This window comes from Lithobates pipiens, unplaced genomic scaffold (assembly GCF_037356315.1).
Source record: "Lithobates pipiens isolate NorthernLeopardFrog02 unplaced genomic scaffold, aLitPip1_a1.2 Scaffold_22, whole genome shotgun sequence".
Lineage (NCBI taxonomy): Eukaryota > Metazoa > Chordata > Amphibia > Anura > Ranidae > Lithobates > Lithobates pipiens.
The window spans coordinates 96,343,787-96,366,774 of NW_027507784.1; the positions used below are offsets into that span (position 1 = coordinate 96,343,787).

Here is a 22,988-nt window from a genome sequence, read left to right on the forward strand (position 1 = left end):
ATCTGCTTCTTCAAGCAGCAATAGAAATATGTCTGTAAAATATATAGTAAAAGTTAGTATATGTACATTGTATATTGTATATCATTCATCATAATACCATCATCATCATCATCATCATTCTATGAACTAGATCCAATTTGAACAGCCATATTTCCATACCATGGAAATTATGACTCCCAGTACAGGCCTAAAAACTCTCCCCTGGGACTGCACAGGGAATGAGGGCACACAAGCAGACGTACATTAATATACAGTAATCCCTAAATCAGAAGAGGGAGTCTTTTTAGTGTTTAAGTTATTTTTAGTAAAACAAATTGTAATTAATGTAAAGACGACCCTCACCAAAAACCCTTCTTGTGCACACACCTTTGCCCTCTTATATAGCCGGGGGGCAACAACACTATTAAGGCCAAATTCATACATCCATTTTGCAGTTATGCATGCGTTATTATACTTGTTACTGCTGTGTGCTGTAATGCACTTAACATTTGTTATTGAATTGGAGTGCCATTCATTTAGAAAGGTACCTCAATGCTCTAAGGCAATTCAAATACATTGTAGTGTGCTGTGATACATAGGCACATACACTATATTACTAAAAGTATTGGGACGCCTGCCTTAAGAAAGGTCCATAAAGACATTGATGAGTGAGTTTGGGGTGGAGGAACTTGACTGGCGTGCACACAGTCCTGACCTCAACCCAATAGAACACCTTTGGAAGGAATTTGAGCGTAAACTTCTAGCTAGACCTTCTCGTCCAGTGGACAGCCTTCCCAGAAGAGTTGAAGCTGTTATAGCTGCAAAGGGTGGGCCAACTCAATATTGAACCCTACGGACTAACACTGGGATGCCATTAAAGTTTGTGTGCGTGTAAAGGCAGGTATCCCGATACTTTTGGCAATATAGTGTATGTTGTATTTAAAAAAAAAAAAGAGGGTCATGTGTGATTGTTAGACATGCCAGGGTGCATTAACACAACACACATTAACAAACTGCAAATAAGCAAATGGGTCCCTAAAGCCTTCTTTGGGGCTCCCTGTGTCATCGTCCCCCAAAGCACACACACATTCAGTCTATTAGTTGAGCATCTCCCCACAGGAGAGGTTGTAACTATAAACTCGCATTCAGTATGTCTGCATAAATGCCCTCCTCCTCTAGCCCCAGTGCCTGTAACATGTCACCATAGGTTCATGGTACAATGCAAACATTGGCTTATAGTAATGGCACACCCATTCTTTGCCTTATTTCTGGTGTTAAGCCCCATACACACTATCAGATTTTATGCTGATTGTTTCCTCCAGATTTACCAAAACCCTATAATATGAAGTCAAACCTTAGGAGTTTCAATTTGTATGCAATCAGGCAGGTCCATGTACTACATGGCTTTGGTAAATCTGAAGACAAAAATCTGCAGAAAATCTGATGTGTGTGTATGGGGCTTTAAGAACATTATGGAAATGCAAGGCTTGTTCACACCATAACGTGTGTCATGATATGAATTATAAAGTGTTATCTCAAAGCACAGTAATATTCTATTTATGTGGATTGACATTCAAAGTTAATTGCACCCAATGCATGTCTACAGTGCGTTGCAAACCACCTGCGTTATGGGTCACTATGGTGCTTAAGCTCTGTGCATTGTGTTGCCCTGTGCCAAAAACAATGCGCAGGGCCTACTTTGTTTGAGTATCAAAGTATGTTGAGAGCCCATTCAAATGTGTTGCATGCAGGATATATATTTATATATACTACCTATCTTTTTCAATTCCAAAATAGGCTGGGTTCTGAATCATCTCCAAGTGAGGATTTGATTCAGTCTATCACTTTATATTCTACCTGGAAATGAAATGACACAGTCCCTTGAAGTGACATACAATTCTGCTCTTTCCAGTACAGAGCTGCCATATAACAAAGATTTACAAGCCGTGGCACACATTATGCCAAGAAGCTGACACAGCTGCTTATATAAACGCTGACATATTCCATTGTGATGATACTTGTCAGAAGTCTTGCAGTAATTCATTATAGTGCAGTATAAATTGCAAGTGGAATTTTTTTTTTTCTTTTGATGTGTGAATTCGGCACCCTTGATAGGTGATGTATCACCCTCTGGGCCTGAAGCAGAATGATGTCATATAGAATGTGGAGATTAGCGTTCCTGGATCAGGGTGCACTTTTATGTTATTCCCAATACTTGCAGAATTACATTATTTCACTACTATCAGTTATCAGCAAGTTTAAATGGTCCAGCCACCTGAGACTGATATGGGTAACACGGGTAAATGTTTGTGTATTAAACCACCCCGTGGTTTCGGTATATCCTGGGAGCCCTGGTAAAAAGACCTTTGCATCTGTGTTCCAAGCTCCTCCCACCTGTTACACCAATCACAAAGGAGTCCTCCTAAGTAGAATTCATCGTTTTTGTTATTCTAGTCCAGGGATATGCAATTAGCGGATCTCCAGCTGTTGCAAAACTACAAGTCCCATCATGCCTTTGCCTCTGGGTGTCATGCTTGTGGCTCTGAGAGTTTTGCTATGCCTCATGGGAATTGTAGTTCTGCAACAGCTGGAGGTCCGCTAATTGCATACCCCTGTTCTAGTCCATCTATCTTGTGCTGCCCCCATTTTAACCCAGTCAGGTTTTTACTACTCTCTCAGACTCTTAATGCACCATTAATTATTTGCTCTGTAGCAGGATTGCAAGCCTAGAAGCTCTGAGCTAAGGGCATTACTAAACCCCACCATTGAGTCTAGATGCTGTTTTCAAATGGAAGTGGAGCAAATAGTCACAGACGGGACCAGAGCTGTTTTAGGGTCAGTTTACACCAGACGCAGTTCCGTTCAGCTCCGTGCGCTTTCTTTTCTGCACTAAAAATGCATGCACACTGTTTTCTATGTATTGCAATGGCTCTAGTTCACACCATGCAGTCAGTTTCTGGTGCAGAAACTGACCGGAAACTGACCGGAACTGACTGTATTGGTGCAGAAAAAATGGAACTGCATGGAATTGCATGACACTGCATCTGGTGTGAACTGGCCCTTAAAGTGGAGGTTTATGTTTAGAATACATATATGAACATTAACGTAGAACTATAGGGCAAAACTTTTTTTAATTTTGAATAGAGCAAGGGAGGGTTATATCCCCTGTTAGATTTTTTCTTTTTACCCCATCTGTGTCTAGTTGCGGAGATTTCCCTTTACTTCCTGACCCATAGCCAAACAGGAAGTGAATAGAAATACCTTCAAAATTAGGGGAATTCTTTGGGGACCCCCAGGTCAATGGAACTCGTATCCCCATTGGAAGACGTCCCCTCTATTACTTTTCTGGGAACTCAAAATTTGGGATTTTCTTATACTTTTAATGGTAAACAGGATAAATAGAGAGGGTGAATAGTGAGGGGCAAATACAGCAATAAAAACTGACAGGCGTTCTAATCTCTCTCTACTGTATCCAAAACAAAAACAAAAAAAAGTTTTGCCTTTAGTTATACTTTAAACAGACTTGTGACATTTGTACCATGATAAGTGCATAAAACCATGTTTGACTTCTGTCCATGTTCTTTTTGTCCAGCAATCAGCACTGGAAACTGCCAGCCATTTACCATTGACACCAGGCAATTCATGGTGTCGGTCAGCCCATCTCATGCAATCAACATCTTTGACGGCATCAGAGCACAAAGGAAGCATTTCCTAATCAGGCTTTCCGAACACTAGGGGGTTATTTACTAAAGGCAAATCCACTTTGCACTTGGGAGTAAAGTCGCTGTAGATCTGAGGGGGACATGCAAGGAAAATAAAAAAACAGCATTTTAGCTTGCACATGATTGGATGAAAAAATCAGCAGAGCTTCCCCTCATTTCAGATATTCCCCTCAGATCTACAGCGACTGCACTTTCAAGTGCACTTACAGTGCAAAGTGGATTTGCCTTTAGTAAATCAACCCCAAGATGTAGATAGTACAGAGGGTCGGAGTGACACCATAGGCTGGATTTACTAAAGGCAAATAGACTGTGCACTTTGCAAGCGCAGTTGAACTTATTTTCCCCAGAGCTTGGTGAAGGTTTACTTTGTAAAGAATACCCAATCAGGTGCAAGGAAAATTTTAAAAACAGCATTTTTGCATGCACATGGTTGGAGGATGGAAATCAGCAGAGCTTCGCCACTCATTAAGCTCTGAGTATAATGAGTGCAACTGCACTGGCAAAGTGTACAGTCTATTGCGTTGTATGGTGCCACTGGTAAATAGCTGTCAGTTTCCAATGCTGATTGATAGACAGCTGAAAGAGTGCATGGAGGATCATTCAAAATGAGGTTATTTTGCTGCATTGCAGAAGTGTAAATGGGTCATTAATGATTTACTGCACATTCTACAGAGTCCTGAAGCAAGCAGAATGCAATGCACAGTTGTAGAGCACACTGCTATACTCTATAAATGTAAACTGCACCTATAAGGGCTCATTTATGAAAACCTATGTGATAAAATGGCCCATTTAGTGTGCAGGCTGGTGTCTGGTGTATATGGGGTGGTGTGTGCATGGGGGTTGATTTGCATGCATTTCATGCATTCATGGTGACCAGCATTGACGTCAGGTGAGCTCCGGTGTGTTGAGAAAAATTGCAGCATGTCTTCATTTTCATGGCACGCATTACAACCCATGAAGGCAGCATTGTAGTATGAACAAGAATATAAAAAAGCTATTTTTTTCTGTGTTCTCATTTGGCAAAAGAACCATCTGAAAGAGAGGTGACTAAGTCTTAACAGCCGAATAACATAAATGAACAATTTCCATGCACAGGCTTTATAAATAGCAAGATCTTATGTCAGTGTGTGCTGGCTGTACAAATATAACTTACAGGAAGCACCTCAGGCACCCAATGAAGGGTGTTATAATAGTACCAGTTCCACTGGAAAGGTATGTGTGATGTGTTATTTTTAGGTTACTAAAAAGCAGGAAAAACTTATCCAGATCCTCCTAATGCTACCTATAGCAATATACTATAATATAGTATAGTACAAGGTACAAGGTTTAGGAGGGTGTCTATGGGAATGTTTTTCCATTCTTGCAGAAGCACATTTGTGAGGTCAGACACTGATGTGGATGAAAAGGCCTGGCTCACAGTCTTTGCTCTAATTCATACCAAAGTTGTTCTATCGATTAAAGGTCACGACTCTTCAGGCTAGTCAAGTTCCTCCACCCCAAACTCGCTCATTCATGTCTTTCTGGACCTTGCTTTGTGCACTGGTTCAAATCATTTGGTGGAGGAGGGCTTATGATGTGGGATTGTTTTTCAGGGGTTGGGCTTGACCCCTTAGCTCCAGTGTAGAGAACTCTTAAGACGTCAGCATACCAAGACATTTTGGACAATTTCATGCTCCCAGCTTTCTGGGAACAGTTTGGGGGTGGCCCCTTCCTGGTCCAACATGACAGCGCACAAATCAAGGTCCATAAAGACTTGGATGAAAGAGTTTGGGGTGGAGGAACTTGCCTGGCCTGCACGGAGTCCTGACCTCAACCCAATAGAACACCTTTGGGATGAATTAGAGCGAAGACTGCAAAACAGGTTTTCTCGTCCAACGTCAGTGCCTGACCTCACAAATCCGCTTCTGGAAGAATGGTCAAACATTTCCATAGATACATTCCTAAACCTTGTGCACAGCTTTCCCAGAAGAATTGAAGCTGTTATAGCTGCAAAGGGTGGGCCAACTCAATATTGAACCCTACTGACTAAAACTGGGATACCATTAAATTTCATGTGCCTGTAAAGGCAGGTGTCCCAATACTTTTGACAGAATAGTGTATTTATATATCTATATTTCGATAAAGGTGTACCATCATCATCTGTCTGCAATATTAGGATGTACACCATTTAATGATCCGCTACGTAAAAAGTACAAATAACTATAGAGTACTATTAATAACCTAGGTTTTTCTTGTGTATTTGCCTCTCTAAGAACATAAATGCACAGCGCTTGGTCCTCAACTCTATCAAACATGACTGCATGCCAGGTCTCATCCATATGCTCTTTTGGTTGAATAGGCAGAAATGACCACAGACACAATCCAAAATTTTGTAAAAAGCCTTCCCAGAAGAGTGGAGGCTGTTATAACAACCCAATAGTAATGTCCGTGGTTTTGGAATGGGAATGTAAAAAACAAAACAAAAAAAACTCATATAGGAGTCGTGGTCAGGTATCTCCAAACTTTGGCTATATACAGTATAGTATGCAATAACAACATAAAATCAATTAAAGATGTTTGTAACACAACAGTTTGTGAGCCCTCTAAAGTACTATTATTGTTCCTAACGTCTTTTAACTTCCATCTTGCATTAAATACAGGTACTTGACTACATTCTCTATACAATAGGTATAATTCCTATACTATGGTCGTTTAACAACCAATATTCTTCTGATTTGTCTTTATTTGTAAAGAGCACATACTTGATATATCAGTCTCTTTAACAAGAACACTCATATTCAAAGCTTCAGTATGATCAGGCCTAGTTGCCTAGTTGGAGAAGATGCATTAGATGCATTAGCTTCAATTAAGCTTTGACCAAAAACAAAAAACTGGAAGTTGATGCGTTTATATGCACAACTGTACCAGATTTTGTGTTCTCCGGTTACTAACACCGGAGAACACAAAATCTGGTACAATTGTGCATATAAACGCATCAACTTCCAGTTTTTTGTTTTTTGGTCAAAGCTTAATTGAAGTTAAAAACTGATTGGCTACCATGCAAAGCTGAACCAGATTTTTAACTCTACAGTTTTAGTAAATCAACCCAACTGTGTCTTGCAGCTAGAGGAGGGCAGTAAGACTGGAGTATTGTTGTTAAATAGCTTATGTTGAGTAAGTCAAGGTCTCTTTAAATGGCAGCTCTAACTAATTTCAATTTCTAAAATATACCTTGTATATCTTTCTAAAACCTAGCTTTATATTATCTTCCCACAAACTATACACATTAGAAATCAGGCTAAGTTAGGGAGGTTATGTGCCTTGTGACCTAATTTGGCTCTTTGCATTACGCAATGTTGCCAGGAATGTCTATTCTGTTAAAGGGGTTGTAAAGGTTCGTTTTTTATTTTCTACATAGGTTCCTCTAAGCTAGTGCATTGTTGGTTCACTTACCTTTTCCTTCGATTTCCCTTCTAAATGTTTTTTTTCTTTGTCTGAATATCTCACTTCCTGTTTCTCCTCAGTAAACTTCTCACCATCATCCGAGCTGTTGGTTAGTTAGCCAGAACAGCTTACTGAACAGCTTACTGAGGAGGAACAGGAAGTGAGAAATTCAGACAAACAAAACAAAGAAAAAAAACATTTATAAGGGAAATCGAAGGAAAAGGTAAGTGAACCAACAATGCACTAGCTTAAAGGAACCTATTTAGAAAATAAAAAACGAACCTTTACAACCCCTTTAAGGCTCAGTTCACACTGCTGTGACCTACGGAACGACTTTGCCAGGCTATTGGCTGGCGACTTGAGTACTACTTGATGTGACTTTGAAGCTACTTTAAAACAACTTTGAAGAGACTTTGAGGCAACTTTGAAGCAACTTTCAGGGAATGCTTGGGTAATATTCTTGTAATGTTAGATCCAAATCACATCAATATAGATGAGGATCTAAATTGGAGGCGACGTTCATTAAAATCTATGGGAATAAGTCAGATATAAGTAGAACAGGAACCTTTTCAAAAGTCGGAGTGACTTCCATAGTGCTAATTGAGACAGCTCTCATTGACTAACATGGGATTTCACATGTCACAAGACTTGGGGTCTCACAAGTCAGATCCCAAAATGCGGTAGGGTGAAATGAGCCTAAATTTTTAATTTCTAAAAACTTGATATCTTTATTATAATGTTATATAATATAATGTATATTGGTACAGTTATATACATTCATTATGAATGCTGGCTCTGCTTTCTACTTTGCAGTGCTACACATTGATTGTACTGTACTGTTCTCTTTTACAATGCAGTGTTAAGACTCAGATAACTCAATTAAAACAATGCAGCCTTTATGTTACTACTGTTGGCCATACACAAGCTTCCTCCTACACACCATGTGACCATGTGACATCACATGCAGTGTAAACCTGGCCATTACTGCAGTCTTATCAGCTGAAGCTGATAACACTGACAAAAGCAAACATTAGACAATCGGCACAAGTAAATACTATGAAATAAAACAAGTCAGCTATGAACAGGGAAGCAGGGTTGCCATAGAAACGTTGGATTGAGATGGAGGCTTGGTTAACAGCACAGGAAGTGCTCAATGTAAGGGCGGAAATACACTCTACTGTGGACTCAGAAAACAATACTTAAAATGGCGCTGCCTAACCCCTGGAAACACGTTTTTTAAAGCTTCTTTAAACAGTAATATGTGATTTGGGCTGGATTACAGTGGCTATAATTTGATAATTACTTATTATAATGGGCTAAATGAAAAGAAGCATCAGAGTGGGAGAGTTTACTTCCTCTTTAACTCCTGTTCTAAAACATTTCTTGTTTACAGAGCCCGGTAGCTGAAGCTGAAATTTATAGATTCAACTGAATGTAAGAACAATGAATGAGGATGCAGTTAGAAACAGCATGTCTAAAAGGATTGATTTACTATTCAGCATTGTAGACACTGCTTTTTCCTGTATAGTTTTAGGCCACACATTAGTAGAAGAAAAGCCATGTCATACAAACTTTCATACATTATTCTAAACCAGGTTCATTTGGTAAAACAAGAAAAAGTAGTTTGTAAAAGAGGTAACCCTGGAAGAGGGATATGTGTGCCCACAGGCTCCTGTGATGGAAAGTTAGCTCCACACAGCAGGAATAATCTCCTTTCAGACAGGATGGCTTTCATTGAAACCTCCCATTGAGCTGTCCGATAAAAAATGTGTTTCTGTGTGTAATTTTCAATGTAAGCTAATGTGTTCTTTAAACAATAACTATCTTTTTTTCAACAAAGGTGCAAATAGTAAAACATGTAAAAAAGAGCCTAAAACTCCACCTGCTGTTTCAAATAGAGAATACAAAACATTAATATGCAATATTTTGTATCGACTTGATTTTATCTTTTTTTAATTAATTTGGTTCTTACCATGCTAAAGAATTTAATAAGTGTACAAAATCGCTATACAATTAATTTAAGCTGATTACTTTCACATTGAAACAACTACTGTTTTCCTTATAGTATGAGACATACTGTGTAATGTAAAGTGATTTATGAAAATTGTATGTTTTTTTCCTTAACAACGTCTTACATTATTCAGCATGCTCATTATGTTCACTATTTTGACCAACTGCGTGTTCATGACCATGAGTAATCCCCCGGAATGGACGAAGAATGTAGAGTAAGTATTTATTTTTCTCTTCTAATAAAATGGTTGTCCAGTCGTTAGTGAGTAAACTGTAACTTACATCAGCCTGGTTTCACATAGTAAACAAAGCTTCTAGTTCTACAATATAAACATATAGGGATTTTAGATGGTATTTGCAATCATTAGGGCTCTGTCATTGCTTTCAGTTGTTTTTAGAAGTAGATCAGTACATTGTATGCCAGCTTAAACCACTGCTCTGTGCTATAGTTTTAGTTAGCGTAGTAAAGGATTAGCGATCCTATCAAGATTATATTGTTGGAAGTAAAGGTAGGTGTAGGAAACTGGATCTCCTATAGCAGTGGGTATTTTCAGACAGGTCTTAAGCAATGCAGGAGTGGTGGCCCAAGGTCGGCTTTTTACTTGAGTAGAGATTAGGTGTGCAAGGAGGAAAGCACCAAAAGAAGAACAAATAAAGTCCAGATTTTAATTTTGGTGCTTTTCTCCTTTTACATCTAGGTTTTTATTGTTGACTGTGTCCCCACAGGTGAGATTTATTCTTTCTATGTCCTGTTGACCATTGTCAATGGTACTAAGAGCGATGAAGAACACATTTTGAGCTTTTACCGGAATAGGTATAGAAAATGAAATTTACCAGTGGGGCAGTTATTGTGTTGACAGCTAAAACCCCGTACACACGGGCCGAATGCTGGGCAACATCGGCCCGTTCAATAAAAAACAGCTGACGTTCAGCCAATGTGTATGGCAGCCAGTCCGACAGAAGCCTTCCATTTAGCTAGAAAACCAGCAGCCAACCGGCTCCCAATCAGTGTTGACCGGAGTGTTCTGGGGGGGGGGGGCAGTTCCCCTCGTCAGAATACAACAGGTCATCAGGGGAGATCACTGTACTAAGATTAGATTGTTAGTGCAGCAGCTCCGACCGTAGTTGACAGTTTTTTTTTCGTTCAACCCACTGGGTTGAACAGAAAAAGAACTCAAAGTGTGTAAAAGGCTTAAGAGCAGTTTTACCCTACTTTGGAGAGATTTCTTGACTGTAGAGAATAATGGTATCTACCAAGCCTAAGAGCCACTTCACACTTCCTTTCTGTGCTTTTGTTAATGCGCAGCTAACCTGTGGTTTTCGTGCAGGTTAGCTCCGTTTTCCCATAGACTTCTATGTGGTCCTGCAGTTTTGGTGCTGTTTCAAAAAGTGCATCAAAATCGCGGGACATCATAGAAGGCTATGAGAAAGCACAGCTGACACACAAGGAACCTGTGGAATAGCAGCAGTTTACCCAAAAAGTCACCCCAATATGGGTTCTCTGTGGTTTGATCCGTTCTTGATAGTCATGTCAACCCACCCTAAAATCCAGGGATCACCACTTTTTAGACCCCTTTCACCTTGATTGATATACGGATCTTCTGTGATTCCTCTCATTTACTAGAGACCTGACCTGTTCTCTTCTTTGCATAGATGCCAGGTTTCCAATATTTTGCATGATAGTCTTGATATGTTAATTTGTTTAAATATTATCCTAGATTCACATCTATGTATTCCCCCCCTACTGAAATTGATGGAAATGCACTGAAGCCCATGTCAACACGCACCAATGCACAGTACTGTACATTGTTAAACCTATAACACTCGGGCTAGAAATCCATATAATATACAGTATATATACTGTATATAGTATAATCATATAAACATACAAACAAAATCATACTTTTTCATTAAAAAAAAATCAATGTTACTATACAGGATTTCTATAGCGTAAACAGTTTGTGCAGCTCTTTACAATATAAAGGGAGACATTACAATTACAATTTTCTCCAATAAAAGGACAGAATTTTTACATTATAATGTATTTTGTTGCATTGCGATGCAGGAGTGTAACAATGACCTGACGAGGGGCAGGCTGGGTAGTGTCAAGTGTCTTTACAATGGAAACAGATGGCCGTATTTACTGTTTTTTAGAGTTCCAAGTGGCAGTGAATTATTATTTTTTTTATCTGCAATGTCAGTCCTTCTTTGATCTTTGGTACCAGTTTCCTTTAAATAGGACTTAATAAGTTCAGCTGCTCAAGGAACTACAAGTTCCAGCATGTTCTAGTGTCTAGGCAACACTGATGCAAGAGATCTATTTCTTCCTATACGATTTCCACAGTGTGTGTTATCTATTGCTTCGCACACTGAAGGATAATGACTTCTCAGCAATATAGCAAGTGGAAAATCCCTTGTGGTATCTATTTATATTAGCGTAAGTGCGTAAGGGCCATTTCATTTTGTCTGCTTTCTGTCATCTTCCAGAAGTGAGGGAGAGCGGAGGAAGTGATTCAGTAAAGTTTGTTGCCCTTCAAAGCTTTCTCAAAGCCAAATGGCACGGGGAGGGTTGGGTGATACATTAAGCTATCAGTTTAATGACACAACTGAATCTCATGGTCTACGTTGAAAGCAGATTACTGATTCATGCACTAACTGAACTGTGAGGAAGAGTCATGGAGACATTATATTTACAAGCTCTGTTTTTTAAAATGCACTTAGCATGTAGTATTAAAAGGAAACAAATTTTAATAGAAACAATTTAGGGCTAAAATTACCGGTATATATACCAGGCCTTGACAAATTTGCTTTTAATCTAGGAGCCAGCGAAATTAGGAGACAGTTTTTTTAACTAACAAATCTAAGCCCTTGTACACACGGTTGGACATTCTGACAACCAAATCCGTTGGATTTTGTCTGACGGATTTTGTCCGAAACTGTTGCATGCACATGGTCAGACAAAGTTGTTGGAAAATCCGATTGTACATAACGAAATGACTTTATTTCGTTACGACGGGACTATGTTCAGGCTATTAGCCAATAGCTTTGGTCTAGGAATTTGATCTGAGCATGCGTGGCACTTTGTCCGTCGGAGCAGGCTACACATGATCGGAGTATGTCCGATCGGAGCATGTTGTCGGAAAATTTTATAGACAAGTTGGAAAACTTGGTCCGTCGGATATTCCGACGGAAACAGTGCGATGGAGACCACACACAGATGGATTATCCGACAATACGGTCCGATCGTAAACACTCCGTCGGAATCTCCGACCGTGTGTACAAGGGCTTACGGTGGAACATGTAACATGTTTCCGAAGGTAAACCTTTAACCTTTTTTACAGCCAGAGCCATTTTTAAAATTTTTTTGCACACATCTAAAAAATCATTTGAGGCCTGAAGATTACATCAAACCACCAAACATTATATAATCCTTAGAGAATAACATAGCGGTAGTTTATGTCACATGATATTACCGCAAAGGTTTCAGTAAAAAAAAATCAATAAAAGTTCATTTTAAGAGGCACAAAAACACAAGAAATTACCCAATTTAATGGTAAAATATAAAAGCCGAGGTTGCACCACATGTCAAATCTTACACATGTTAGTACCCTATATTTTTTATAGTCAGTGCTTTAAAAGCCCCTGTAAGTCATCAGGTTAGTGTTACGAGGGAGGTCTGGAGCTAGAATTATTGCTCTTATTCCAGCATGTGTGGTGATATGTAATGTGTATCACAATCAATGTTTTCAGGTGTAGCCACCCTGCTGCGTGCCTTTACGTTTATAAGTGCATATATGTGGTGATGGGAACCTGAATTTTTTTTTTGGGGGGGGGGGGTTTATGTACTTTGGTGTACCTTTAATTTTTTTTTTCCAATACATAGGGGGCAAAAGTCCCCTATGTGATGGTTTCTTTTAAGTGACAGGTTCTTGTTAGAGACATCCAGACTCGAACAGACCATGGATGTCTCCCCTGTGCTCCACTGAATGGAATTCAGTGCACATAGCACTATATTACATTCTTTCCTGGCCTTGATGGGCGGAAAACTTTCAACAGGGACCTGGAAATTAGGTCATTTGTCACTTCCAGGTCAACAACGAGAAGGGGAGGAGTGGACGTGCTGGTCCCGGGCCCAGGCTCGCAGATGGGCAAGCAGAGCCTGGGATACATAGCGGGGGGAGGGGACGGTGTTCATTCGGGCAGCAGCCCCAGGCGCCGGGTCAAAACTTCTGGTCACCATGGTGACCTGGCGCCTAGGGGCGCCCTGATATATAGTCACTATATAGTCACTATTAAATATATCTATAATTATACAGGTCAGGTAAACATTCAATGGTGAGATTTACGCATTGACATAAATAAATGATATGTGCCAAAACAAATTTAAATGATTATATGTGAACCTATGTGGAGTGTGAGTATAATAATACACAATGTACAAAACAAAAAGGATCTAAAATAACACCTAAACATATAGTACAATAGGTGCACAATAAATGTCCTTTAAAGAAATCAATCTATGAAGAAAGTGCTTCCAGTCCAATGGTGCTAGTGACCATAAATGATTCCTCAAAATGTTGCGTTTCCTAAACTGTTGGGCTAATATTGGAACTACCACTATTTTATTCTCTAGGGTGTCTGCTTTCATAAAAAAATACAAATATATATATATATATATATATATATATATATATATATACACAGGATTTGTGTTATCTTCAGAAATTCTTTTTTAACGTGTGCAAAAAACCCACACAAGCAAAAGGGCTAAATAGCTTTTAATTATTTTTAATGCATTCATTTGTGCTTTTTAATATCTTCCTGGAGTTTATCTTTAATATGACATATGACAGGTCTTTTGCAGTCATGGTACAATATGGAATGGCATTTAGAAACCTGTTATGAATACTAGATCCTATTGATAAAATGTATTTATTTTTTCTTTGTTAGAAATGGTAATTGTGGCTCTTCTCCAAGAAAATGGCACAGAGCATATAAGTGTAGCGTCTATTAGGTTCACGCTGGTCAGGGTTCAAGAGTGAATAGGAGCAATGAGTCTATTGCCGCATATTAAATCCATTAAACCATTTTGTTTGAGAAGTCTTTGATGATATTGCTATTAATATTCTGTGTGATCCCTTCTTGCAGATACACATTCACTGGAATCTATACATTTGAGTCTCTGATAAAAATTCTCGCAAGGGGTTTTTGTCTAGAAAAATTTACTTTCCTGAGAGACCCATGGAACTGGCTGGATTTCAGCGTAATCGTTATGGCGTAAGTATCACATTTTGTTACTTTTATGTCAAATGAATGAGGCCTCACTTAAGAACTGACTGGGAGAGAAAAACATGTCAGATGCAAAGCAGACACGATCATATATTGCAACAATTAGGCTGCTCACATCCACAAGGCATAATGGCCCTAAGGGGCCTCATGAGCAAAACTTGGTACAGCAAACAGTGGGCAATCTACTTCAATCTGAAGAGGCACAACCTTATGCCTTACAGAAAATTACAGGCAAATGCCTTTTTTTTTTCAAAAATACTTTAACGATTACTGTAGTCATATCCAACGTGTTTCAGGTTTAATATATAGTTACATATATTCATATATTTAAAAACAATATTAGAACCAAATATAAAAAGGCAACAAATTGTAGGAAATTAAATTTCATTGAAAAATGTCTAGCATTAACAAGCTGGATATCATAAATTGTAATACATGTCTTGATTGATCTAAAGTGGGCCCCCTGCAGTGTTATGCCATAATTTGCTAAAATATACCACATATTAACACATTATGGTGGACTTACCTGAAGCCGTTCATTGCTGCGCTGTCAGTGCTTCCACTGGTCCTAGGCACTTTCATCAGTGCTTGGTCTTCCTTCCAGATTCTTTCTCTTTGACCGGTTGAATGATCAGGCTGTGAAGATGGCATTCCTGGACATGGGAGTCAAATCACCATGGCACACAATGGATCCCATAATATGGTCTGAGCTCCACATGGACCTCTTGGATCATATTACCATTGACACGCAGGGGCAGACATTTATGACAGAAGAGACTACTAGGGTCTTTTCTGTTATATATACCCTGCCTGTCAGTGAATTTTTGAGACTTGCCTTTAATACGGCTTCAGTAAATATCTGGATTGCTGTATGATACCTGATATCTAGCACAATAGTTTTTTTTTTTTTTTCCAAGAAATTACATTTTTTACTCTTTGTTGACTTTTTATATATGGTTCTGATGTTTGTTCATAGCCCAGATGAAGGAAATATATTAAAACCCCAAAACATGGCTCTGATTCTGAATACAACAATCCAATATAGCATGTTTAAAGTGATTGTAAAGTCAGAAGGTTTTTCATCTTAATGCATTCTATGCATTAGGATAAAAAGCCTTCTGTGTGCAGCAGCCCCCCCTCGGCCCCACTAATACTTACCTGAGCCCCATCTCTGTCCAGCGATGTCCAAGAGTGTCTCGGCTGTCCAGGACTCTCCCTCCTGACTGGCTAAGACACAACAGTGGCACCATTGGCTCCCACTGCTGTCAGTCAAAGTCAGTTAGACAATCTAAATAGAGAGGGGGAAGGGCCCAACCTTAGGTCCTTGTCTTAATGGACACACAGAGCTGCAGCTCAGCTTGGGTGCCCCCATAGCAAGCTGTGTGCTGTGGGGGCACTCAACAGGAGGGAGGGGCCAGGAGCACAGAAGAGGCACCCAGGAAGAGGAGGATCTGGGCTGCTCTGTGCAAAATCACTGCAACAGAGCAGGTAAGTATAACATGTTGTTATTTTTATAGAAAAAAAAAATCAGACTTTACAATCACTTAAAATAAAAAAAAACGAATCCATACTTTGCTATATAACGCTTTGCTTTGAGCCTCATGCACGCTGGACATTATTCTAACTCCTCTAGACTCCTGGCAGCAGAGTTTTGCCAGAAAAAATGCTTGTCGCTTGTGTAATGTGTTTAGGTGCATTTAGGCAAATCGAAAACTTAGGCATCACTTTAGTTCATTGGCCAGGATAATAATTTATTCTGGCCATTGAAATGAATTAACGTTCAAGCATGAAACGTGAATAGCCTTATGCCGCGTATACACGAGCAGAATGTCCGACAAAAAAAGTCAGACAGAAGCTTTTCATATATTCTGATCGTGTGTATACCTCATTTGACTTTTTTTTTCGAAAATTCTGACGGACCTAGAAATAGAACATGTTCTAAATATTTCTGATGGAACCAATTCCTATCGGGAAAACCGTTCGTCTGTATGCTGTTCTGATGGACCAAAAACATTGCATGCTCTGTAGCAAGTATGAGACAGAAGCTATTGGCTACTGGCTATTGAACTTCCTTTTTCTAGTCCCGTCATATGTGCTGTACGTCACCGCGTTTATGACGATCGGACTTTGGTGTGATCGTGTGTACGCAAGACAGTTTCAGCGGAATTCCATAAAAAACCTTCAGAGTTTATTTCCGATGGGAAAACCGGTCTTGTGTACAGGGCATTAGGTACATTTACATGCATTTATATGCTTCAGAAATTTTTTCTGCCAAAACTCTGCTGCTCCTGGACACACTGGCTATAGGTTTTATTTCCTGTTCCTAAACGCCCCTGCCTCCAAACTTCTCTAAACATCTGTGTGTGCATGGACACATAGGCTAACATGCAGGAGCATTTAGAGGCCGGAAAAAATGCCAAACACCCCCAGGGGCAGCAGCAAAAATGTCCAGTTAAAGCGGGAGTCCGCCGGGAGTCCACCGTTTTTTTTTTAAAAAGCCAGCAGCTACAAATACTGCAGCTGCTGACTTTTAAAATAATGACACTTACCCGCCCAGCGCACCCGCGATGTCGGCACCCAAAGCCGATCTCTCGATCGTCTCTCGGGTGCTGCCCCCGCCATCTTGGGTATGGGGATCAGGAAGTGGAGCCTTTCGGCTTCATTTCCCGGTTCCCTACTGTGCATGTGCGAGTCGTGCTGCGCAATAAGGATGGTCCCCGCTGTCTCTGGGATCCGTGTGTTAGAGCTTTCTTCAGGCCAGTCACGTGACTCTCAGCCACTTTACAGCTCCGAGACAGGGCCTCTGCGGGAGGCCATGCGATCTCCCCAGCTGACGTCAGGGGGAGATCTCGGCCCCTCCTGCAGAAGCCATGTATCGGAGCTGTAAAGCGTCCGCGAGTCATGTGCCTGAAGATAGCTCTAAATAGGTATTTACAACGCTCAGTTTTAGAAATGACATACATAGTGTTATATGCTAATAGAGGAGCTGGCAGTGATTTATAAATTTGACATAACAAACACTTAAATGATACACATCTTAAAATATATCTTTCATTTTTTACACTTGACTACAGTAAGGATGGGTAAAACTCTTATGTTTTTGATTAGCCTGCGTGCCCCATTGGGAAGATTTCTCTTCACTTCTGGTACTGTACAAACAGAAAATAAGAGACTCTTTCTCCAACATTGGTAAATCCTCCTTCCACGTCTTGTCTTATCCTCTCTGCAGTGGAAGGCATCTTTCATTTCTGTTTTGGTGACAATGGGAATCTACAAGGAGGGGAAACATAAAGCTGTAATAACTTGCTATAGGCTATAACCTATCCCTACACTATCCTAAACAAAAAACAATGACTGCCATGGTATTGTTCTAAGGCTGACCATACACAGTTTGAATGGGCAGACTGAATGTACCAAGTTGATTGATCAATCAACTTGGGTACAACCAGCCTACTGGATTCTCTTGCGATTATTGCTAGAGAATTTGTGGTTACAACTTCTCCCGTCCACCCCCCACTGGGAGTAGACAATGGCCCGGCAGAAGGGATTTCCTCATCAACACTGTCTGTGTTGATGGGGGAATTCAGGGACCTGTAGCAGGAAAGAAATTAGCTTCCTATGTGGTCGGCCTAAAAGTTAGTCTTCTAGAATCAGACCTTAAAATTAAATGCTAGTTGCCTGGCTGGCTGGTTTTAATATTTGCCAACTTGAGCCAAGCAGGCTGTAAAAAAAAAGTGTCAAAAGTGTCTGAATTCTTTATCTCTTTATTTGTTCTGTTTAGAGACTCAGAAAGCATTGAAGCCAAAGTATCACAGCCAGGGAACTAGCATTCTTAAAGCTTTTGTTGTTTTTTCATGACAGAGTTTCTTTAAAAAAATGCTGCTAAGCAACCCATAGCAGCTTACACCAGTCCACCAATTATGATCGTCTCACCTTAATAGCCTTCAAGGCAATTACCAGTTTTGACATACTGCCAGTTCATGCCTCTTGTTAAACATTCTTATTTTTCACATAGGATGCCTTATTTATTCCAAAATGAAAGAAGAATAGAGCAGAATAAATGTATCTGTGTTTAAATATATGCATATTTCTATATTAGAACGTGTGTTTCTTCACATAAGTGGTAAATGATTGCTTTGAAGTACTGTTTCTAACCTTTTTTGTCCTGCTGGTATAGCTAAATTTAGTCCAAACTATTCATTCCCCAAATCTCTTTTGTTTACAAGTGTGAGAAAGAAAAAAAAAAACTATAGCTCATGTTCCTCAAAAGAAATCTGCAGGATTGAAGTGTGCAAAAACCTGTACTAAATCAAGAATGGGGAAATATTTCCTTAAAGTAGTTGTGAACATACAATGTTATAGGCACTGTCTAATACAGTTATAATTATTCACTTAGCCGCCTGACAAGTTGCGCTCCATGCATTGCAATGGAACCATTCTAATAGGAGCACTTTCACACTGAGGCAGTGGGGGGCGGTAGCGGTTAGTTCTAGCAGCGCTTTACTGCTGAGTGCTTTGCCGCCACTAGTGGTGTTCTTTTAACTCCCCTGAAGGGGTTAAAAGCGCTGCTCCAAAAGCGCTTTACCGCAGCGCTGACCATTCATTTCAATGGTCAGGGCGTTTTAGGAACAGTGTTTACACCGCTCCAAAACCGCCCTATAGATGCTGTTTGCAGGACTTTTTTTACTGTCCTACAAGCACACCGCTCCAGTGTAAAAGCACTCAGACTTTCACACTGAGGTGACAGGAGAGGCGCTTTACAGGCGCTTTGCAGGCACTATTTTTAGCGCTAAAACGCTTGTAAAGCACCTCAGTGTGAAAGCACCCTTAGATAAAGGTCCCTATACTACTTTGGGCTGACTTTGGAGTGGCTTGCATTGACTTCTATACAGAAGTCATTTTGCAAGCCCCACGCAAGTCACGCTGTACGGGGTGGCTTCAGGTTCAGACAAGAGTTAGGTGACTTTGAAGCCACCCCTGTGGGAATCGACACTAACTACTTTTGCTTAGTTTCAGAAATGATCTTTCTTACCTTTTTTACAAAGTTAAAAATTTCTGTCATAGGACCATGCATCACTTGTTGCTGATAGTGGGGGTGGGGTTACAGGACATTGTGCAGACAAACAGTATGCATGTATTCAGTAGTCTGTTTAGCCTAAGGCAAAATGCAGGCTGTACTTGAGCAGGGGGCATGTTTAAGGGGCAGGCTGATTGGGATTGGGAAGGGGTGTGTGCCAGAGACAGGCTGATTGGTGATTGGGAGGGGGTGTGTGCCAGAGACAAACTGTGATTGGTCAGGGGATGTGTTGGCTGAACAAACGGCCCAATACAGGCATGCTGTATGTCTGCACAGTGTCCTGTACCACTAAAAGACCAGTGAAAGGATGAAAACTGATCACACACAAAAAAAAATCCTATTATGGGCAAAAAAAAATGAAATATATTTCACAATAGCTGCAAAGAATGTACACTATATTGACAAAAGTGTTGGGGCGCCTGACTTTACATGGACTTTAATGGCATCCCAGTCTTAGTCTGTAGGGTTCAATATTGAGTTGGCCCACCCTTTGCAGCTATAACAGCTTTAACTCTTCTGGGAAGGCTGTTCATAAGGTTTAGGAGTGTGTCTATGGGAATGTTTGACCATTTATCCAGCGCAATTGTGAGGTCAGGCACTGATGTTGGATGAAAAGGCCTGCTCTAATTCATCCCAAAAGTGTTCTATCAGGTTAGGTTGAGGTCAGGACTCTGTGTAGGCCAGTCAAGTTCCTCCACTCTTAACTTGCTCATTTATGTCTTTATGGACCTTGCTTTGTGCACTGGTACACAGTCATGTTGGAACAGGAAGGGGCCATCCCCAAACTGTTCCCACAAAGTTGGGAGCATGAAATTGTCCAACATGTCTTGGCATGAAGGGCCAAGCTCACCCCCTAAAAAACAACCCCACACCATAATCCCCCCTCCACAAAATGAATTGGACCAGTGCACAAAGCAAGGTCCATAAAGACATGGATGAGTGAGTTTGGGGTGTCCTGACCTCAAACCAATAGAACACCTTTGGGATGACTTCGAGCAGAGACTGTGAGCCAGGCCTTCTCATCCAATATCAGTGCCTGACCTCACAAATACACTTCTGGAAGAATGGTCAAGCATTCCCATAGACACTCCTAAACCTTGTGGACGGCCTTCCCAGAAGAGTTGAAGCTGTTATAGCTGCAGAGAGTGGACCAACGCAATATTGAACCTTATGGACTAAGACTGGGATACCATTACATTTCATGTGCGCATAAAGGCAGGTGTCCCAATACTTTTGTCAATATAGTGTACATCCACTTTGTGTGTACCAAATGTTTTTGAAAACCCCATTATTACCATATAAAAGTAGCAGTAACATCATCATTGTGCTGTACATGATCTGAGCAGAGAGCTGTGGAGGGACCACCTACTGCAGGTGGCCTGCAGAAAAGAGGGTGAAGACCAGACCAGTCACCCAGCACTAAAGAGAGGGAGGCAGTGACTGGTCTTGATTACAGGAAGCTACTGCACAGAGGCACATTTTTACACTACAGGGGACTCAATCTGCACATATCAGCTTGTAGCTTGACCTGCCTAAATCAACATCCTTACTGTTGGCCGTGAGGATGCCTGTCATCACTATGGAGTAATAATTAGGTGTGAGAGATTGTAGGGGGTGCACGAGAGCTCAACTTCATAACAATAGTTGCATTGTGCATTCCTTTTGGGAAGCTCACAATGTGCAGCAAATTCAGAGTAATTTTAGTACAGAAGAATAGCCTATACAATTGTGCAACACTGGAGTTCAACTTTAATTTTAAATTTTTTTGCTGTCTGTATCCAATTGGAGGATTTTACTTCACTTTCCGTAACAAGACACAACAGAAAGTAAAAAAAAAAAATCCTCTAAAGTAAGGGAAGGTGTACCTCAGTGGTCACTGGACCAATGTCTCTGTTGGAAAATCTCTATATCCATTCTAGTGACAACTAGGTTCCTTTCACACAGTGCTGTTATGCTCCATTCAGCAGGGGATCCATAAAGATTCCTGAAGATGATGCTGAATTGGAGATGAAGCAGATGGATGATAGTGTCATGACATCCGTGATGTGCAGTTTTGTCTGCATTTTGAAAGCAGACTGGCAGACGGGTGTTGGATCTATAGACAGGTGGATGTTTAATCAAATCCATCATGTTTAGGTCTGGAAAAACAAAAAAGGATGCAGTTCTTCTCTAATTTTTTCTGCATCTGGATAGGTTTGGAGGTAGGTGGATTTCAACAAATACGGGTTTGTTTATATCCAGTTTCCCATAGACCTGCATGGAGCTTCTGATCATATCCACCTTAAAAATTGACAAGTGGACCTGATCATTAAGTTCACGGGAAAGGAAGATAATAACCAGGATAAATAGATTGAATTTATCCAGAGGGCATGCAGACTTCTAACCTTTCCCTACTCTATCCATAGTAAAAAAGAAAAAAAAAAGGCTTTAGATACAAGATTAATATTTATTACTTGTACACATTCCATATCTGAACATTCTGATCAGATGTCCCGGGGAGGAAAGGGTTACACAGACCGCTGAACACTTGAGTATCAGTGCATTGTTTTACATTAAATTGCTCTCTCAGAGATGTCTCTTGGAATCAGTTCTGCTCTATTGGCTCCCATAAAAGTGCCCGTTTTACTGAATCTTCAAAAAGTAGGCCACATATATCACTGTTTCTATAAGGATTCCCTTTTCACCTCAAAAAACACTTCTTTTTTTGCCATCTACAAAATGACATCATTTAAAGATATGATTATGTCATAAAACTGAACAAAATAAATGTGGAAAGGCTGAACACTGAAAGAAGCCTTTTTTACATTTGATTTAAACGGTATAATAAAAATTCAAATTGAATATCCAAGCATTCTACATCTGGGACAGAATAACTTACAGCTTTCCAGCTGTTGCACTACATCAGCCAAAGGCCTCAGGCCGCTCTGCCACCGTTTCAGTACATTGTAAAATTGTATTTTTTTCATTTTCTGTCTTATTTATATCAGTTTAGAGTGTGGTGACTATTGTGGAAAATGTTAAATAGTGTGTTATATAGTGCTGAAATCCACAAAAAAAGAAACAAAGCATAAAATTCCGATTATATCTTTCTACAGATCTGTGAATGCTTACCTTGAGCTTATAGTGGATGTAAACCCTAACAATTGAATAAAATGTTCTCATTTTCTCCCTTTTAGTCTGGCAAATATACAATAAGCCTTTGTACACACGGTCAGACATTCTGACGGAAAATGTCTGATCAGGCCGTGTTGTCGGATAATCCGACTGTGTGTGGGCTCCATCGGACTGTTTCCATTGGAATATCCGACGGACAACGTTTTAGAGCTGGGCTATAAAACTTTCTGACAACATAATCCGATTGGACTTTGTCCGATTGTGTGTAGAAAATTCCGATCGGACAAAGTGCCACGCATGCTCAGATCAAATTCCTAGACCAAAGCTATTGGCTACTAGCCTGAATGTAGTCCCATCGTAACGAAATATCCGAC

General features: G+C 40.1%; 1 protein-coding gene across 5 annotated transcripts in view; it reads left to right on the plus strand.

The window, feature by feature from the left end:
- LOC143923962 (sodium channel protein type 2 subunit alpha-like) overlaps positions 1-22,988 on the plus strand; it is a 372,282-nt gene that overhangs the window by 172,679 nt on the left and 176,615 nt on the right. For all 5 annotated transcript variants that reach the window (XM_077447919.1, XM_077447918.1, XM_077447920.1 and 2 more), the window contains 2 exons: positions 9,259-9,349; positions 14,283-14,411. In XM_077447919.1, coding sequence (XP_077304045.1) covers positions 9,259-9,349; positions 14,283-14,411 — 220 coding nt within the window. The remainder of the gene's footprint in view (positions 1-9,258; positions 9,350-14,282; positions 14,412-22,988) is intronic.